General features: G+C 42.2%; 1 protein-coding gene across 1 annotated transcript in view; it reads left to right on the top strand.

Annotated features, from left to right (window-relative positions):
• The first annotated feature begins 11,408 nt into the window (after positions 1 to 11,408).
• Positions 11,409 to 20,481, top strand: part of KCNH1 (potassium voltage-gated channel subfamily H member 1) — a 185,826-nt gene continuing 176,753 nt past the window's right edge. The window contains exon 1 of the mRNA XM_054822028.1: positions 11,409 to 11,589. Coding sequence (XP_054678003.1) covers positions 11,517 to 11,589 — 73 coding nt within the window. The 5' untranslated portion in view covers positions 11,409 to 11,516. The remainder of the gene's footprint in view (positions 11,590 to 20,481) is intronic.

Raw genomic sequence — 20,481 nt, 5'->3', positions numbered from 1 at the left:
AACGATGTCCCTAAGTGCCACAGCTATGCATCTTTTAAATACCTCCAGAGATGGTGACTCAACCACTTCCCTGGGCAGCCTGTTCCAAGGATTGACAACCTTTTTAGTGAAGAGATTTTTCCTAACATCCAATCTAAACCTCCTCTGGTGCAACTTGAGGCCATTTCCTCCTGCCGTATCTCTTCTTAATTGGGAGAAGAGACAACAACCCACCTGGCTACAACCTCCTTTCAGGTAGTTGTAGGGAGTGATAAGGTCTCCCCTCAGCCTCCTTTTCTCCAGACTAAACAACCCCAGTTCCCTCAGCTGCTCCTCATAACACCTGTTCTCTAGACCCTTCACCAGCTTCATTGCCCTTCTTTGGACACGCTCCAGCACCTCAATGTCTTTCTCGTATCTTATGTCCATCTCAGATACAAAATTTCTAGCTCATTAAAAGTATTGCAGATCACATGCTTGGCTTTTTTGTCTTATGGTGACAGTTTTATGCTTTCAGTTTTTTTGAAAGAGCATTTTGACAGTTCTCTGGCTTGGGAATGTCCATTATACCATTTTGAGATCTTTTCGATCTCTTTAGAAACAGGTCAAATTAATTTGTGATCCATTTTCAGAAAAATTGTGAATGTATAATGTGTGTTGTATGAAACACAGAGAAAATGGGATGACTATGAACACTTTTGGCAATATACAGTCTGGAAATTTGTGCTTTAATGTGAAGATTTATAATTTCCTTTGGTATGTATGTTTCATAAAGAAAAGTATGCTTTTTGTCTTCATAAACACATTAAGAAAAGCATGCCTGGAATCAAGGTAATTTCAGATAAATTACACTGCTTGGAGTGTGTTTGTTCCTCTGCTGGAAAATATATAGGTGTCATCTGTCAAGTACTGTGTTTCTTCTATATTAAACACAACTCAGCCTGCTGGGTGGTAGGTGGGAGGCTTAAAGTGGCCAGGGTGAGGTTTATTAGTTCTTTCAGACTGATGGTTGTTGTTCTGCTCCTTGTTGCTGTTCCATGCAACATTCTTGAATTTTCCAAAGACTCCATGTTTTAGTGGAACCAGTAGAAGATGGTGGAAGCCACAGGTTTTCTACAGCTCTGGAAAATCAGGCCATCAGTCTCGAGCTGGGCACTTACTAGTATTTCTAAATTCTAGTCTTAATGTTTTATTAAGGCATAAATCAGTAAAAACTTGTTCTATAACTGGTCAGTGAAATGCAACAGTAAACCATTTGCTAGCTGACTTGTTGCTGTTAATATCCCCCAACTGAGATTTGAGATCTTTTTCTTTGTTTGCTTTATTTTTTCTAGTGCTGTCTTCCAGTTTTAGACTTCAGGAGCTATCTGCTTTCCAAACCTGGATGGAATTATTTTGCAGTTTAGTTAGCACTGTATAGACTGTCTCTATAAGGACAGCTGGTAACTTATTCTTGGGAAATGGAGAAAATCATGTTGCAGTTTCTTTGAGAAGTCTAAGGACTTCAGCAGTTGTAAACACTTTTCTGTTGTTTCACCCGCCACCAGCTGATCAAATCGTACTCTTCTGAAACCTTTGCCAAAATTTGAGACTTAGGCTGTGTTGTACAGTGTTGGTGGTTGGTATGTTGAATGAAGCTGGGAATATTAGGACTTGGCACTCTGTTAAAAATAGTATTTTGAAATGGGTTATTGCACTGTAGGAAGGCTTATCCAACAACTAGCATAATGGGTTAGTACTAACATCCATCTTGTTCAGTACTTTGATCCCGACAGGTACAAACAGCAAAGTCTACAGAGCAACTCATTTTGGGGCAGATGCCATAATCTCCATTCTCTCTTGGTAAGAAGCCTGTTCTTGGTCTCCTAAAGACTTGTTGAAGCTCTGAAATGTAAAGTTTGGTATCTTGAAAAAAATTTATAATTTTGATTCCTCTAGATGTTTTATGAAAATATGTGTTCTACCTTGACATATTTGTAGGTTTTTATTTCAGTGACTTTCTATAGCAGTGAGTTGCACTGACACTGTATGATGGTTTTGTTGTTGGTTGTTTTTCTTTTTTTGGAGGGGGGGGTTGTTTAAAATAAAAATGAAAAATTTTGTAAATATCCTCTTTTTCTTAACAGGAAGGACAGGTGTTCCTGATCAGCCCATTGAGTCTCATTATTTCATTTCTCTACAGTTAACCTAAATATCTGGTAAACTGTACCATTTACAGAAAGAGAGTTCTGTGTCCAGTTGACTATCATGACACACTGTGGCAAAAGCCTGAGTTTAGCTGGCTTAACCTTTTGTTACATAGGCAACTTGGGACAACAGATCATGTCAGAAAGTCGGTTTACAGACATTGTTCAACTACTTATATTTTTCCATGCTGTCTTCAAAGTAAATTGTGGTAACAGCTGGCAGTATGTCTTTGAATCAGAACATTGGCATTCGGTATTGTCAGCGAAGATTCTCAGTCTGTGCATGAATAGTTTGTGTACGTGGCTGAAATAGCAGCATCTCTGTACAAATAATTTGAGTTTAGGGCCAGTTGTTTCCCACAGGAGAAAAAAAAAAGGCATTGGAATTGTTTTGGTAAGCTAGTGTGCTTTTACTTTGTCCTGTCTTACTTTGGCATACAGTTAGCTAAACTGCTTTTCATAGGACTGTTTGGTGAAAAGCAGATCTCACCTAATTGATAACTTAGTTGGACTTTCGTAAGAAATGTAACTTTACTTCTGCATGGCATCTGGGTTTTTTTGTGATTATTTTTTTTGTTTGTTTTTAAATGGAAAGCAAAACATGTGCTTTGATTTCATGCACTTAGTGAAATGTGTGCTAAACTTATGCTTTATTCTTTCTTGTCAGGTTGTCCATTGCTGTTGTACCTGAAGAGGTGACCATTTGCTGTGAGTTAATGATGTTTATGCTCCCTCCTATTTTTTTCTCCTCCTTTTCCTTCTTTGAAGTAACATTACAAAAGGAACATACTGTGCAAGACTTTCTCATTGCAGATAATTATACCAAACAATTATTTGAGAGAAATGTCCTCTAACACATATCAGCATAAAAAAACCTATGCTCTGGTATGTTACTATGTTGTGTCCTAATCCTGTAAAAGAGAGAACCTTGCCCCAGCCAACTTACTGTTTATTGAGGATCCAGTCAGTGTATGTAACCAACATTAGGAAAAACAAGGGAGAATGAGGGAAGTATCAGCAACATGTTAATGTGAACAAACCAGGTAAAATTACTGTAACCCTGTACTGCCCATCCATTTAAGAGACAGTGTTGTCATAGGATTTGAAAGAACCAAAGGTAATGGTGTTAAGAACCTCGTTTGAGGACAATGATCTATCTTCGCATGTGAAAAAAAAAAAAAGTATAGAGAGTGCTGTAGTAACCAGTAGTGGCAGCTTGTTTTGCTGTGTGTCTTGGGCCTTGGACTGTAATAACATTTTTTTTTTTATTGCTACAGCATACTGGCACCTCCTGCTAAATTTTGTTCTTCATAGCTTATCCTACCTGGCTTCTTGTGAAGCAGGGAGGAGGGTCTAAAGTGGAAAATAACAGTCACTGTGTAACCAAAAGAAGGTTCCTGAGGTATTACAAGAGTTTGTATTTTTGTTTTCCATCTCATGGTTTCTATAGAAAAGCATATACTGTTTCTTAGAAATCCCTGTGTTCTGGAGCTACGCTGGATTTTGGAGGTCAGTGTGGCTGAACTGTGAAGATACTAAACATTATTGCTATTCATGTATCATATTCTTTCTTACAGTAACTATTGTTTGGCTGATGTAATGATCCACAGTTCAGATATGCAGTTTAGGAAGGATCAGCAAGAGGTTCCATTCTGAGAGTATAAAATGGAGTTGCAAGCAATATAAAAATTCCTGAAATGTGTAAGATTTATTTTCGCACATGGAAACTGTTACTATAATACCATTTCACTGGATTTTTCTAGGAGTACAAATGGTTGTCTTAAGTCTATTATGTTAAAAAGCAAACAAATCAATATGGCTGTGTCTGGCTCTTCAGGTTGTATTATATAATGCTTTCAGGAATGATGATTCTGTCTTTTCTGGTCTGAGGCAGATAAAACTACATAAATATAAAACTGAAATCCACAGTCTTGCAATTAAGGGTGTGGATGAATATATAAAGGATTGGTCTACACTAGGAAAATTCTCCTTGGGAAGATTCAGCAGCTCACAGTATTTCTGCTGGAGTGTTTGGTAAACCAAGAGGAAAACCAAAACCTCATGCTTATATAACTTTAGAATGGAAATGCTGGTTTCCACAATAGTTTTTAGAAAAATACCCACTTCAAATTCACTCTCAACCAATGTATTAAATACTCTGATGCTGGAGGTGAGGTTTTTACTTGCTCATATATAGATCACTCTCATCTCAATTATACGCCTTTTAATAAAGATGGCTTTTATCCTCGGTTTAAGGGTCTACCTAACTAAAACTTGCAATATGTTATAGTCTGGGAGCCTGTTATGAGGTCCGTTTGTGTTAGACATCTAGTGTTGTGAAAAACCAAAGAGATGATCCAGGTTTCAGAGTTGCACTCTGAGCCCACTGCTAGAGATCACTCCCTAAAGATACCGCAGAACTGCCAAAGGCATCTTTGCTAGATGATGCTTCTGCTGATGCTTCACGTATAAACATTCACGTCTAACGAGCATGTGTCCCAGCCCATCTACTCATTCCCTAATTTCACCTTCCTTTGTGCCTTACGCTGTATTTGGTTAGGTAGCTGGAGATAGGTTTGGATATTCCACTGCATCTCTTTAAAAAGAATGTCCAGGTATTCGACTGTACTGTGTGACTTTAATCAGAGGGTTTTGTATCAATTAACTGGTAGCAGTCTTTGCTTCACAACAATCAATGGAAGCACAAAAAAGAATCCTATTGTATTTGTTTAAATGCTTTGAATTTCATAGAGCATCTGTATTCATGACTGAACATCTGTAAAACGTGAGCTCCTTATGAACGTTGTAGCTGTGCCTGAGTGGTATATATTGTAAAAAAATTAACCAAAATTAGAAAAGGCATTAAAAAAACCACAGCAGGTATCCATGCATTTACAAAAATCAGTAGCCCATCAGAATTTAAGGTCATGTGATACTAGTCACTAGGACTAGATATGAGTCCAGTGCCGATAAAGGCCCTGGAAAAAATGCTCTTAAGATATGATCAAACTTAGAAAATTAGGAATTTTTATCAGTGCAACTGCAGAAGATAACAGTAAGAGATTAGATAGAATGAGAAAATTTGTAAGCACTATATTTAAATTTTAAAAAAAGTAGCAGTACTAAACTAGTTACAAAGGTTTGGGGTTTTTTTTCTTTCTTTCCAGATTTGTGCTCCTGAGTTGTTTGGCTACTTCTGCGTATCCCTCCCACTGTCAAAGAATGCAACAAAGTTCTGTCTACATAGAAAGCAAATACTGCAAGTAATCCAGCCTGTTAACAGGAAGAACAGTAAGTGGGAAATACATGATGAAATCTTAGGCTCGGTAAAACTTTGAAATGAAGTGAGAAGAGTTTGGTTTGCTTCCCCCGCCCCCGTTGTAGGGTTTTTTTGGAGGGGGGTTGGTTTCTGTCTGTTGACAAACCTTCTAAAATCATGCAAGCAGCAGATATGGTCAGTACAGTTGTGAGGTAAGAGACCATCTTTATAAAATATATAACTCCAAAACAGGAATTCTGAGCACGCGTAAGGCAAAAGTCATGAAATACAAGCTCTGTGCAAGGAACTTATTCACTGCGTTGAGCAGAGTTTTATACTGCTTACTTTTTGCGCTGTGTTTCTTGGAGAGGCTACTGAAAAAGAGGCACTAGCAGTGTCTTTACCACTGTCAGCCTCACAGGTAGGATGTTTCAGTCCAGAGAACAAGCAATGAGGTTTTTAAAGTTGTTCTGCTTTTTAAATTAAACTACAGAGTTTAGGCTACATATTATAATTTGGGAAGTCTGACTTTATATTATTTAGGAATTCTTCTTCTTATGGTTGGAAACTGCTGTAGAGTAGAATCCAAAGTTTGTTCAGAAAGCTAGGCACATGATTTAGATCAAGGGCAGTGGCTAAAACAGAAGGTTTGAGGGCCAAAGGAAGGAAAAAAAAAAAAAAAAAGACCTGCTAGCTAGCACAAGCATATTCCTAACTAGGAGCTATTTTTCCAAATCTGGGCCTAAAATAGTTGGATTTTGGTTTTATTCTTTGTACAGCATATTATGAAAATATAAAATTAAAAGTAGCTTTTTTAGTATCGTTAAATCGGGGACTACTGGACCACAGTTGAGAGATAAAAATGCAGTCAGTAACTTAACTCAGTAATACAGCATGCAGTGCTCCTTGCTATTTAACAAAAAAAAAGTCACCCAAAAGTATGGGTTCCTAGGCTTATTGTGGACAGGGCATGCAAATAAAAATATTTATTACAATTACTTAGTGAGGACCCCTGCATTCTGTTAGAATTCAAGCAAGCCGTACCCGAGTTGCTTCATTTTGCCTTGTTTTATATTGACCCAGACACAGGAAAAACAAACCCGACTGAAATAAACAATAAAAATGTTAACAAAAAACCTACCAGACCTGGAACCAAAGAAACTGTGGTTAATTTCTTTTCCTCCTCTGAGTAATAACACTTCAGTGGGTCACTGCCTCTGCTCTGAGACTGGGAGAGACCATGGGCAGGGAAAGACAGGGTTGAGCCCAGAGAGTTGGGTGGAGACACCTGCAGTGAGGAGAATGGTGGTAGTAGCTGATGTCCTAATAGGGATGTGTGGAGATTTTATTTGGTGTCAAGTTGTCCTTGGTTGTGTGGTTTGTTTTGGTTTTTTTTTTAAACTAAATCTGGAAGGACAGCATGCCACCTCCTGTTGAAATAAATGGAGAGGGACATGCTGTCCAAATGGGGAAAATTTTCTATGCCCTTTTGAGCTGTTCTAAGAAGGAACAGTTCTTCCCTGTTAGCCCACACTCCAAATGTTAGATGTATAAATAAAAAACTGGCTATGTACTTTCTCATCAGTTTTATTTTGAGATTTTTTTCTTCCATTCAGAATGTAGGATTTTTTAGTTATTTTTCCATATTTGTTACCCATAAAAAGTCTGGAGGAAATTCAGTAATTCCAAAACTGGAAAGGTGTCCATATTTATTTTTTGACAAATTTGTTATGGCTATTTGGGAATACTAACATTTCTCAATTCATAGCTCTACAGTCTGCTGTACAACTCTGTATTTCCTTGAGTTAAAGGTTTCATTTAATTTTAGACCACAGAAATAATTGGACCTTTAGGAACCTCAGGCTGAACTTTGCCAATGTCTGGAGCATTTTGGTTAAAATGAGTTGTAGAAATAAATTGAACAGTTTCAGTAAGATGCACAGATGTTTTCCTAAATTCTTTCCTTTTGATAGATGGGTGTACTTTTGTTTCTCATTGCTTTTTCCATAAGATAACAATGTTAATCACAAGCTACTAAGTATTCAGGTATTATGTGTGTACTTATATGGAGGCCTTAGCCTGCAAACTTTTGGAGGTAAGAATTTGTAGAATAATAACAGCTTTATTGATTTTAATGTAAAAAAAAGTCATTATTTTTCCATCTTAGTTTAAATTCAGAATTTCTTTTTTTTTGTTTAGTGTCTGTATGGCAGAGTTACTTGTGCATTACCTTCTGTAATTTGTTATCCTATCAATAAATGTATTTTATTTAGTTTAGCAAAAACCATGTGGTAGTATACAGATGCAACTCAATGTAAAGATGGCATGTTCTTTTTATTTTCAGGGTTGGTTGTACTTTGCTATAACTCTGTGGTGTTATAACTCTATTTTTTGCCAGCTTACTTTTTCCACAAAGAACAAAAGCTAGTGTGCAAAACAGGGTGGGAATCATAAAGACCTTGAAGAAAAACAGTGCTTTTCAATATAAATTAATTAAACTTTGAACATATGAGACTTCCGTAACTACTGCGTTTCTTTACTGATGCGATGCCGTGAAAGTGAAATGACAAGTCCCAAAGAACTGACGGTGTCTAACAGCCAAAGTCTTGTGCAACTTTGGAAGAACTGGGTTTGTTCAGGCTGAAAGGCAGCGAGAGCAGGCAGAGGAGCATTACAGCAGCTTTCCATGCATTTGAAAACTTGCGAAAGGGTTGGTGGGTTTTGTGTCCACAGAAGAAGGAGTTTTTACTAGCTTTAAAGACCAGATGACTTAGCAGTATTTTAGGAAAAGCTTTCATATGATATTTATTAGGTGTTGGAACAGATTACCTAGAGACAACGTATGGCCGACTAATGGGAAGTTACAGTAGTATCTCTCAGGAGTGAACCTTGTGACAAGATGAAAGGAAGGAGCTCTGTCCTGTTCCAACGTTTTTGTTTCATAGGTGCCATGGGGTTTAGTGAAATTCCCACAAATTAGTGCCTGGAACTAATGATTTTTATTGATGTGATTGAGTTTTCATCATGTTTGTGTGTATCAACACTGGAAGTTACGGTCACATTAGTAAATGGGTTGGCATAAATACAGGCTGCTGCCAAAAAGGGAGGTGTCTCAGCTGCCTCTCCTCATTCACCACCAGTGCTGGGTTTCTTTTCAGGCTGGTTTTCAATTCAAGTGGGGTTAAAATACAGGCAGCTTAGATGAAGGCAAATCTGTCCTTTTTGCAGCAGCAGCTGTTCAAAGTGACTGTGGAACAGTAGCTTAAGGCTTCACAGCCAAGGGACGGTCACTTACTGGGGTACTACAAGTCCTGACCTAGAGCCTTTTTCAGGAAAAAAACAACAGGCTGAAAGAGCAGCATAATAACATACAACTGAATGTCCTGTATAGCAAGCTGTGACCTTTTATATTAGCCTTAAATGGAAGTGTTAGGTATTAAGTTCTGTCCAATAGGCTTTAGCAAACAAGCAAATGAAGCAGTTCCAGTTTTCAACTTTCAAAAAAAAAAAAAAAAGCTGGAGAGAGGTAACCATCTAATGAAGTCAGAGAGTGTATGTGTGCTGCTTCAAGTGAGGCTTTGCTTCCAGCTTTGTATTATTTGCAAAATTTACCAGTAATGGCAAGAAAATGAATATAGAATTCAAAATAATCACAGTAGAACACTAACACGTGTCCTTCTGCGCTAATGGTGAAAAATTGAGGTCACCAGCAGGAATTGTGTTTTGCAGTGGGGAGAAAGTCTAAAGGAGGTAGAAGATAAAGGCAAAATCTCCATTTGCTATCACATTTTATTCATTTGCAATGTTACAAGGTAGATGTAAACTCCAGCCTAGCTAAAATGGTACCTTTGACATGGAATTCATTGGATTAAGCGTGATGCTGTGAAAAACTAGATAATCAGACCCTGGACCATGCAAGGCAACACAAACTGCAGCCAGCCCACATTTCATGGAGTTCCAGAAAACATAGGGCTTTGCTTTTTTACTGTGTGTCCCTTTGCTCCCACTTCTGTGTACTTGCTGATTCAGTTTAAAATCTTTTTTCTTTAAAGGCCTCAAAGTTTCTGTAACGTATGCCAGCTGCCAGCTGTCTCCAAGTCATAGATATTCCTGCAGAGCCCGGCAGAAGCCAAGATTACGTGCACTTATCTAGCCCTCTGGCACAGTGGCTTAGAGGACTGACAAAACAGTCTTCTGGATCCCGGTTTTTCCAAACCTCACTCTTGCTTGTTAGCAGTTGTGTAAATTCATCATCAAAGGTTACAGTTAGAATTTTTCTAGGGAAATGGCCAAAGAGTTTAAGGTTTGGTCTGTGATGCTGAAGCTAGCAGGAACTAAATAACCTGGGGTCTTCCTATGTACAGTTGCTGGGGATAGATTTAGCTGTGTAAAGGTGCAAATTGATGCTTCCATGGGATTTCCCAAAATCCAGTAACATTTCAGGGAGAGTTAGTAGCCTTTTTGCAACTTCAGGGGCTTGATTTTTCTCTCTTAACCTGTGTGTCTCTGGCAGCAAGTCCAGGGATGGCCGGTATATACAGTTCATGACCACTTCAAAAGCAGCTTCCATGTCACAGCTACTTCGTATGCCTGGCAGCAGGGCTGGGCCAGTTGGGGGTTTTAGGAGCCACCCAGGTCTCCGACTGCGTGAGGGGCTGCTGATACCGGGACTCTCTGGGACTTGATCTGTAGTGCCTGCTGTGAAGAAGTCATCACCTGCTTCCACCCTTCTACTTTCCACAATATGTAGCGTGTGCCTGGTCGCTTAGAAATGCTGTGGCTTTTGCAAGGGCACGTGCGTACAGTTGGCGTTTGGTCACAACGGTGGGCCATGCTATGTGGCTGAATCAGACCCTGCGCTGGATGGAGCTGGCTGCGGTTCCTGGCTGGGCCCAAGCATTACCTGGGAGAGAGCTCACTGGGCAGCGCCAAAATGCGGTGGGAGCAGTCCTAATGCTTAAAAAGCCTGAGTGACGTGTACTGTCATCTTTGCCATGCTGTATTTGCTTGTATTGTGAGAAACAGCTTTTTCCCCAGACGTGATCATGTGGAAAGATACTCAGTCTTGAATATGCCCTGAGATGCGGAGCCTGGAGGTGCTGCTGCGCTTAATGAGGCGTTACAGCAAATAAGTGCCAATGCCAGCAAGAAACCCTGCCTTTTGAACTGGAGAGATCTGAGTATTTTCCATTTGCCGATAGATTCGTTTCATCCCTGAACGAAAACCCCGTTGTAAATTAAATATTTCAAAGAGTTTTAGACCTGTCAAAGGTGATATTTAAATAGTTTATCTCGCGGCTTTCCGCTCAGCTGTTAATCAGTTTGACCACGTAATACTAAGTAGCAATCATCACAGGAGAGCGTGAAGCGCGAGCCGGGGGGATAGCGGCACGCGCCAGCAGCCAGCCGGGGGGCCGAGGGCGAAGCTCCGGCGTCTCGCGGCGGCGTCCCACCCGCGCGGGGGACGGAGGTAAATTCCGCCGCCCCGGAGAGCTGCGGCCGCGAGTCTGTGAGTGGTCTGAAACCGCTCCGAGTTTCTCGGCACCCGGAGGGCACCGGGACGCCCCGAGCCCCGCCGCAGCCACCCCTGGGCGGGTGACAAGGGCGCCGTGAAGCGCCATCTGCCCCCTGACGGGCAGAGCCCGTCCCCCCCCCCACCTCGCGCCGCGGCCGTTGGGGAGCTGGCCCCTCGCGCGCCCGCCCCCCGCCTATCGGGCGCCGCGGCTCCCCCCGAGCTGCAGCCGTGAGGGGTGCTGCCGGCGGCGGCCCGGAGCGGGCGGACGGACGGACGGACGGCCCGGCCGGCCACCTCTCAGCGATCGCCGCGCCGCCCCCAGACGATGGCGCTGCCGCACCGGCCTTGCGGCACGGCGGCGCGGGGCGGCGGCGACCGGCAGGGGGCGCTGCGGGGAGGTCCGGCGGCGGGCGCGGGGCTGCGGTGCGCGGGAGGCGGCGGGAGGGCTGATGCCGCACAGCCGTGCCGGTCCCGGCGGAGGCATGAGGAGCGCGGGGCGGGCGGGGAGCGGCGCGGCAGAGCGCGGGTCGGAGTGGCCCTGAGCGAAGCCTCCGCGCCGCGCTCCCGCAGAGCGACTATGGCCGGGGGAAGGCGAGGGCTGGTGGCGCCCCAGAACACGTTTCTGGAGAACATCGTGCGAAGGTCTAACGGTAAGGGGGGACCGGGGCGGGAGGCGCCGCCGCCCGCGCCCCGGCGCCCCGGGGCTGAGAGCGAGCTCTCACTGGGGCGAAGCAGCCTGCCGCTTCCTCGGCGGGGGCAGCCCCGGGCCGGAGGGGCGTTGAGCCGCCGTCGCTCCCGGGCGGTTCCGCCGAAGCGGCGCATCCAGGTGCCGAAGCCGGTGCCGCCGGCCGGCTGCGCCGCCCAAGTCCTGCGGAGCATCGGGGCGGCGCGGGGCTCCGGCTGCAGGTGCGCCGGCACGGCGGGGCGCCCAGGGAGACCCGCCGGCAGGGCTGTGCCCGGTGCGGGGCGACATCCGCGCCCGGGGGGGCGAGCCGGGGGGGGCAGCGCCGGGGCCCGACCCGGCACGGGGAGGGGGGCGAAGGGCGTCGGGCCACCGGCGGGGTCCGGCGCTCGGAGGGGGCTGCGGGCGCACGGCGGCTTCGGCCGGGGAGGCGGTGCGGGGATTCAAGATGGTCTCTGGGAAGGGAAAGCCCGGTGCTGGGGGATCGGCGAGGGCTGCCTGAGTTGAAAGGGAAGGTTTGTCACAAGTGAGGAGAGACTTTGCCATTTTGAGGGCTTGGGGTAGATAATTTTTTTTTCCTAGTGCGCTGTAACCAGGTCTTTCTCTTGGAAAACTGTGGAGTGGAAAATGCCTCGAATTTCACAATTGCATGCAAATATGCATTAATGTTATCCAGATTCTTTCACTTAGGGACTCGGCAAAAGCTGCTCTCTCAGTAAGCCTGCGACCGTGCAAACGTTTATGTATTTGTTTAAACCCAGGCATGTGCATTTTTTTTAAAGCTATGAGCCTAAGTTCTGCCATTTTTAATGCTTCCATTGACTCCAATGGGGTTGCTTAAGGGATTAAGAACTTGTAGTATGATTGAGAACACACAGGATCAAGCTCCTTTTGAAGAAAAGACAAGTTAATTAAAAATGTAGACAATTAACCCTCTTGATAAGCAGCTCAAAACTCAAATTATCCAAACAATGATTTTCAATTGGGGTTTTCTTTTGTTTTGTTTTTGTGTTTTTTTTCTTTTTCAATTAGGTGATATTATTGGAGAAATAGCCTTTGATAAAACAGTATTTTCACATAAAATCTTGAGGCTCTCTTTATAGGTTGTTTCTCTCTGCAACTTTCCTGTAGAAGGGAAGGGGTTGGAAGCTGCATTCCTGAAAAAATACTCGCCATTCTTACAGTGAATCTTGCCCTCTTTTTTTTTTTTTTTTTTTTCCTCCAAAATGAAATGTTACATCTCATCACATTCAGGCTGCTTCTGTAATCTTCCGACACCAGTTATCTAAGGCTTTTCTCAAAACCGTCTTGAGTTTGTAGATTATTTTCTTCATTAAAACCCAATTTTCTCTTTTGACTTTCAGTGCCAAAACCTTGATGCAATAAGTCAGTCGAGGTTTGGAGATGGGGGGAAATCATGCAGCAGAAGCTATGCTCTGTTTCTTCCTCTCTTCCCTCATTATTAAGAAGGTGTCATAACATAGCGTGGTGCTAGACAGCACAGGTAAAATGACAGCACTCCATTTCCAAATGCTCAGCAAGTCCTGAGGGCTGTAATCAGTACAAGTTTTTAGATTAAGCCTAGCAGGAAGTGATGCACAGATCAGGCATATTAGGAGAAGCTTAGGGAAGTGACTCAGGTTTAGAAGCCCATTTCTTCTGTAATGTGCCTTCTAGTTTTTGCTGGACCCGGTCCAGCTTTGCTGTAAATGTGATGCCATCACATATGAACGCTGTATGAATCAGTTCTAACGTGGGACCATCAGCCTCTTCTAACCTCTGTCTCTTTCAGAAGGCAAGGATGATCTCCTTTTTCTCGTCATCAGGCAGGGCTGCGCTGGCTGGCATGGGGGCAGCATGGAAACATGCTGGTTCCTTGTTGCCTGTCTCATCTTGGCCTGCCTATTTGGCCTTTGAGATGATTTGGGATGCCCACAGGATGAGTGCTTAAATGGGCCCATAAAGCTTGAGGTTTGGCTCCCCCTTCTTGGTTTCATTTGATTGGGTAGTAATGTGACCCACAATGAAACTATCTAGGCCATTTGGGATTTGCCAAATAAACCTTGGGCTTGTTGTCAAACTGTATTTGCTGGCACATGCAGGCAAGTTAAATAGTGCCAACAGATATTGAGTTGATACAGATACAGGAATGTTCCTATACTGGGGAGGTTTCCCTTTGAAAGGACAGGAATTTGGTCCTAGAACAGAAATAGATACTGAGTAAGTCCTTCACTTAAAGGTACTTGTATATGACATGCATCCACAATCACAGGTGAAGTGAGGAAAGCACGTTCTTGCTATCTGTTATATTTTGGGGCAGGGGGTGTTAACTCAGTGACAGAGGTCGTATAGTAATAGCAAAGTGCAACCACTTTTGGAAGCATTGCTCTAAGGACAGCACTAATTATACCATTTTCTGCTAACAGTTTAAGAAGTAATTCTTTGGACAGCCTTTCATATTAGATGTGGGACTGGTAAGGTGAGGCACCTTCAATGGCTAAAGGTAATAGCAGTATGCATAGGCATGCAACTGCAGGGTTTTTCCTTTAGGGTTAGTATTTTGCTCATGTTTATATCACACCATCTGCAACAAGACTCACCTCAAACTCCATTGGTCTGAATTGTCTCCTTTAGTGTTATTAGGGACAAGAGCTGCTCCTTAGGTTGCAAATCAACTGAGACAGGTTCTCATGCACTAAGTGCCAGCCAGAAGAGCTATGCTAGGGTTAGAAGCCACACAGTATTTCCTTTCCACGTGCTGGAGTAAAAAAGGCATTGAGAATTTCTCAGCCCATCCTGGGATGGGATGGCCTTACGATAGCACACACAGGAAAGAATATATAAAGTGTCATTTGCCGAGACATTTAGACCTCATCTGGTCCTCTGTAATTTCTTCTTACAAGAAGACCTTTTGGGTGAAGTGTGAACTCTAAGGTTCTTTATCCTTTGAAATGAGGGACACTGTAATTCTGCTTGTCTTGTATTTAAAAGCTCTGTTTCTATACTAGCCATGTAGAGCTAGAAAAATAAATGTTGCATGTAGTGCTTGGTTGACAAAAATTTGTTTGAAGCATTGAAATATTTAAAGACCAGAACACCCAATGGGACACAAAATGAGCCCATGCTGTAAAACAGTGCAGTATGTAAAGAATCACTGGCCCCTGATGGTTTCTGCTAATGTGATATTAATGCTTTTCTTGGGTAATGTAATACACCCACAGTATACAAGCACTATAACAATAACAGTTATAATCTTGGTTCATGGCCAAGGCACCCAATTCAAATGGTGCAGTATGTTATAGAGAATACTGATTCTTTGTGATATTCCGGTGCTTTATCAATAACTGGAGGCAAAAATACTTTTCAATTTACGTCAATGCCAGATAGATTCTGCAGTCCTTCCTTGGTCAAAATTGTCTCTGAGGTACGTGATAATTGTGCATGTGTAAGGATGGCAAAAGCAAGCCCTGTGTTTACATGGCTTTGGAATATCAGTGGAAGTCACAGATGCTTTTCTGATTTATTGACAAAATGAGGAGGTTGGAAAAAGGGGAGGTTAGAGGGCATAAGGCTTGTGTGAATTTAGTCTGGCTTTCACTAAATCCTCTGGGAACACCCTAAGGAGATGCCAGGTATGGAAGCAAACCTGCACCCTTTGATGGAGAATGCAGCGAGTTCCCTGTAGAGGGAAAGAAAAAGCGCCTTCAGACACAAATTCTGAGAATAACAGACATTTCCATGATTTATGGCATTACTTCCATCAGAGACTATAAAGTCCCAGTACAATAAACATTCTGCAACCTGGGCATGCTAACCTTGTACCATTGCCTGAGACCTAGGAGAGAAATTAACTTTATTATAAACAGCTCTGAAAAACCTGTTTTTGTGTTCAGCCAGAGAGAAATGCAAAGGAAAGTAACAGAGAATGAAGAACTAAACTGAGTTTTAATTTCATACTTCTGCACTTGAATAAAATGTCAATTTAAATGAAAAGTTTGCGAAGAATCCTTAACCTGACGATGCTGTATCTGCTGCAACCAGGCCCTGCCTGCCGCCTTCCTTTCAACACCTAGAGCAGTGAGCAGCATGGTATGGAGACGCAGACCTGGCTGCAGCTAAAGCGGTTTGGGTCCAGAAGCAGTACATGCATGCTTCCCCAAAGGTAGGGTTTACTGTCTTAAGCGTTGTGGATTGAATCGCTTTCAGGCTACTGAGCTGTTAAGTTGATAGGGACCACGTGTATGAACATGACAAGCTCTGCATCACTTTTCCATGTGAGATGTGCCAAGGGCAGTCAGGTCCTGGGCATCACTGGGGTACCTCATACTACTGCAACACTTTTGGTAAATAGCATCCATCATCAAGAAAGCATTTTCATACTGAGAACAGGACCGTGTTTGTTGAAATTAGCAAGCACATTTTGGGGGTGGAAGTATACTTTTCTGTTTCCTTTTGATAGAATATGTTTGGTTTCCTGACAGTTCATAAATTTCCATAATTTTCAATGAATCTTCAAGCAACATTGGGTGAAATTCATTATTTGCAGAGGACCAGCTCAGAAACCTTGTGCTGCAGGTAAATTAAATCCTAGTGTGATCTAGTGAGGTTCTGCTGAATAGAGAAATGCATTTTAGTGACTGTTTTAGACATGAAACTACTGAAAAGGACAAAGTTAACTGTGCACAGGGAAGAGCAATATTGAGGTATTCCTTCTGAGGTGCAGTGTCTGGGTTAAGCTATGCTGCTGCTTAAAGCTCCCAAAGGGGTTGACTTGGAAGGCTTTAGCAGATATGCAGGAGGTTTTCTGCTCCATGCTGTCAGGTTAAGGTCTCATCCACCTTCCAGACTGAAGTGGGTTAATTTCAGCATAAAACGCCCCAAAGTAATAGAATAGGGAGGTCTGGCCTGGAGAATGCTTCCCTTCCCTTCTATGGAAGGCTTTTTGCCAGAGTCACGCCTTGCAAAAAGTGCTGGACTAGTAATAAGGTGGTGCTATACGTATAGAGTGCCCTTAGCCAAAGATTTCGTTTCTCTTGCCGTTACTGTGGCTTGCCCTGTGCAAGGCAAAATGAATGTTATCCTCTACAAATCTGGCATCCAGTGGTTGAACGTGAGTCTGTACCCTTTCGTATCTAATCCTGCAAGACCCAGTTTATTCAAGATTTCCTGTAAAATCACTTTTTGCTGAGTAAAGTCCACGAGTGTAGGTCTGCCTGTTGGCACTGATTAAAACAAGACATTTAGTCATGAAAGCAATAGACCTTCAAAAACCACGAGGAGACAACTTGTAGGTTCTGTGTTAAGGCTGTATTCCCAAACTGAGAAAGAAAGAAAGGAAAGGGCTTTGTTTCCTTCTGATCTTCCTTCTTTTCTAAGTTAACAACTGTGGAGACACTTCTATTTTCATCTGTGTTTTTCATACAATTGGTCAATACATCAAAATATCTATTCACTATTGATGACTCTTTTTTTCACGGTATCACTTGAGTTGAATATAAAATGGGGGGTTTTCTGCTGGCTTTTACTAGGCCAGAAGCTTCTAGTTTTATGTGTGCATCTTTATGCATTTAGAAATGTACGACCTGATTTCCTTAAAATGACTTTTATAGGTAGTAAGAAAAAAAAAAAAGTACAACGCAGAGATGATAATGTGTTTTAAAATTAATGTTCTGAAAGCTCAAGAATAAGCTGTGATAATTCAACGTATCAATCCATTTCTGCATTAAATCCTAGAACGAGATCATAAAACAAATCTTAATGAAACCCATTCACTGGAGAATTTGTTAATGCATTTTTGTAACTCATATAGGTAAAAGTGAGCAGGGAGTTAGGTCTTGTCAAATGCTTTTAAGGCTTTTGATGGCTGCAGCTATAATCAGTAAATCAATTGGCTTCTTTAAACTGATGGAAGACCCGTATAATTGATGCAACTAAACCATGCTTTTTCCTGGATTTCTTTTAAGATCAGATGTGAGGGGGAAAACAAACAAATAAAAAACCTTGACCAATTAAATGGTGAAGTCTCGCTGCTAAACAGTATTTTTATTAAGAATGGTGCAATGTATGACCCTCACAACTGATGAACCTTCTGATGTCTGAAGATTATCTCATGCTAACATCACATTTGTCTAAATGTCTTTTCCTTTTTTTTTTAATTTCTTGGTATGGACAGTACTTCAGAGATAGGGAAGGAATGATGCTATACATAAAATACTTCTGGAAAGTGCATGGAAGCTGTCATTTCAGTTATTCTTGTTCCATTATTATGCACTAACTTGTTTTATTTAAAAAAAAATACAGATAATTGTGAAGATTTTACAGCTACTAGTGTTGGAAAGATGTATTCTTTTAAATTTAAACTTTTCTCATGGTAGAGGCCTACTGTGGAATATTTGCTATCACAATGCAAAATAACAGTTTTTCAGGTGGAACCAGTAGTTTTTATCTATATTGCTGGTTGAAATTAGCATTCATTTTCTGTAATGATTCAAACTGAGTCACTTGAAGTTGTTGTCTTAGTTAGTGTCTCTTTTGTTATTTGTGGTAAGTATGATGAAATACATTTTTTTAATAATTCTTTTCAGCCTGTACTTGCTCTATGCTCTGGAGTACACATGACAGCGTAAGTCATGTTTGAATACAGCACAAAATGCCTGTGTGTAGTGGATTGTGCTCATGCTGTAGCAGCCAGGGAGCTTTTAAATCCATTTTTGTTTCTGGAAAATAAATAGTTATATTAAACTTTCATAAAACATGTAAGCCCAAATTAACCTATCTATAGGGTTTTATAATATGTTGTTTTGTATTACAGTGAGGCTACAGCTTAAAATAATTTGGTCTCGATATTAAGGATGTACAATTTTGAGGCCGCTATATCATTATTCCATAGAGAGATCAAGTTCTTCAATGGGATATTTAAACGTTGATGCACTCCCACTCCAGGAATAAATACAAGGAGATACTGAGTGGATATGTGTATCCATGTAGCACCATTGACTTCTACAGGAGAATGTGCATGGAGGAGCAGAATTTTGTCCTCTTTTATTCTACCATGTGAATAGTCTTTCGGTCCTTTGCGCAGCTCTGTACTTGCTTTGAATACAGTTACAGCACTTCTCTTAAGATGAAAACTTGGTTGTTCCTGTGTCTTTCCTCCCTGAAGTGTGAGCCTTGAATCCTATGTATACAAAGAAAGGATTGAATAGATACTTGAAATTCACTTTGACTTATTTGTACTGATTTAGGGCCATATTTTGATCTCAGAAGTTACATTTCAACAATGTAACTAATCAGTGTGACTAAATGCTGCTGTTTTACTTTTTTCAAAGCTAAGCCTAAAAATGAGCAAAAATCCATACCTACCTATCCTTTGCAAATTGTTAAAGCAAAAGCATCATATAAGCTGTGTGAGTGTAGCAATTTTGACAGGTCTGCTTATAAACAACATTCTATTTCCATGCATTGTGTTCCTTACCAAAAATGAAACCATCTCTTTTTTTTTTCCCCATATCCAAATGATGCTACTTGTGATGCAAAGTCAGTAGTCTGTAAATACCAGAATTGTGTAGAAACTCATCTGTCCCTTGTACTTAAGTTCTATGATACAGTCTTTAATCATATGATAGTTGCACATGATTTTTGTCGACTGCACGTTTCTTATGCTGGCTATGACGTAGCACCTATGCTACTTTATGGCCAGCTAACGGAACAGTAGCTAAGGAGGCTGTATCCCCCACCCCTATCCCCAGTGACTATGGGTAGGGTAAGAAACTTACCTCCTAAGCGGTTCTTTTTAGTTCTGCTGTGGTAGTGGTTTGTGCTTTGTAATGCTAGAGGTCTAGATCCATGGGAGGAGTTTGAGACATGATAAAAAAGACATGCCAGTTTCAATAACCAGGGTTATGTCCTCACCCAACATGATGAAGGCTGTGGTCAGGAATGAGGAGGCAAATGTCTCTTCTGTTGGAGGCTGATGGGAGAATTGGCAACTTTGGTGAGGAGCTGGTCTTCCTAGCACGGTGAGCCTGATTCTCCTTTCACTGGTAGGGGAATAAATTAGGAGCATATCTTTTGAATTTTGTATTTGTGTGATGACTGTGGGAAAAGATATTAATATATTTAAATGACATTTGTGCATAGCGACAACCTGAGCACACTTGTGGGGGGCTTTGACAGACCTGCGTACATATTTGAAAGTCCAGTGGGCACCAGTCTCTGTTGTTGCCAAGGTCTGCGCTACAACTCACTGAGCAGAGGTTTCCTCTTGGTTGCCTCTGTGTGCTTCCTCCGTGAGGCAGCGACGTGGGAACGCGTCTGGCAGCGTGCTGGGAGCGTGTCTGGCTGCTGGTCTCTGACCTTCTGCCAGTGCGTCCCAGAAGAGGGCCTGTGCGTCCTGAAGGGACAGGGAAGGCAGAACTGGTGTGCAGGCCTCTGGAAGGAGGTGAGGGGCTCAGCTCAGCAAGGTCCACCTTACAGGAGAGGCTGGGGTGCCATGGGTGCGAATGTGCAGCAGTGCAGGGGAATGGTAGGGAGGAAGCATCTCAGTAACTTGCTCCGTGCTCTTTGCAAGGAGGTGAACTCTCTTCAGGCAGCTAGTCCTGACCAGCTACACGTCTGTGAGGTGCTTCGTGTCCCCAGGCGTTTTGGAGGTTTGAGCTGATGGACTCTTTTGGTTGAATAAAGCTCTATATGTAGCCACAAGATTCAGTAGATACGGTAGTTTCGGTGTTGTTAAAAGTTCGTTATTATTTGGAAAGACATTTTCTGTTTCTTCTGCGATGGTGTATTTTGTGAGTGGAGGAAAGTAATGGTTTCAGTGACTGAGCAAAACCCTGTCTTACATTTTGGAAAGAGTTAAAGT

This window comes from Grus americana, chromosome 3, assembly GCF_028858705.1.
Source record: "Grus americana isolate bGruAme1 chromosome 3, bGruAme1.mat, whole genome shotgun sequence".
Classification (NCBI taxonomy): Eukaryota; Metazoa; Chordata; class Aves; order Gruiformes; family Gruidae; genus Grus; species Grus americana.
This window is presented reverse-complemented; position numbering and strand designations above follow the sequence as displayed.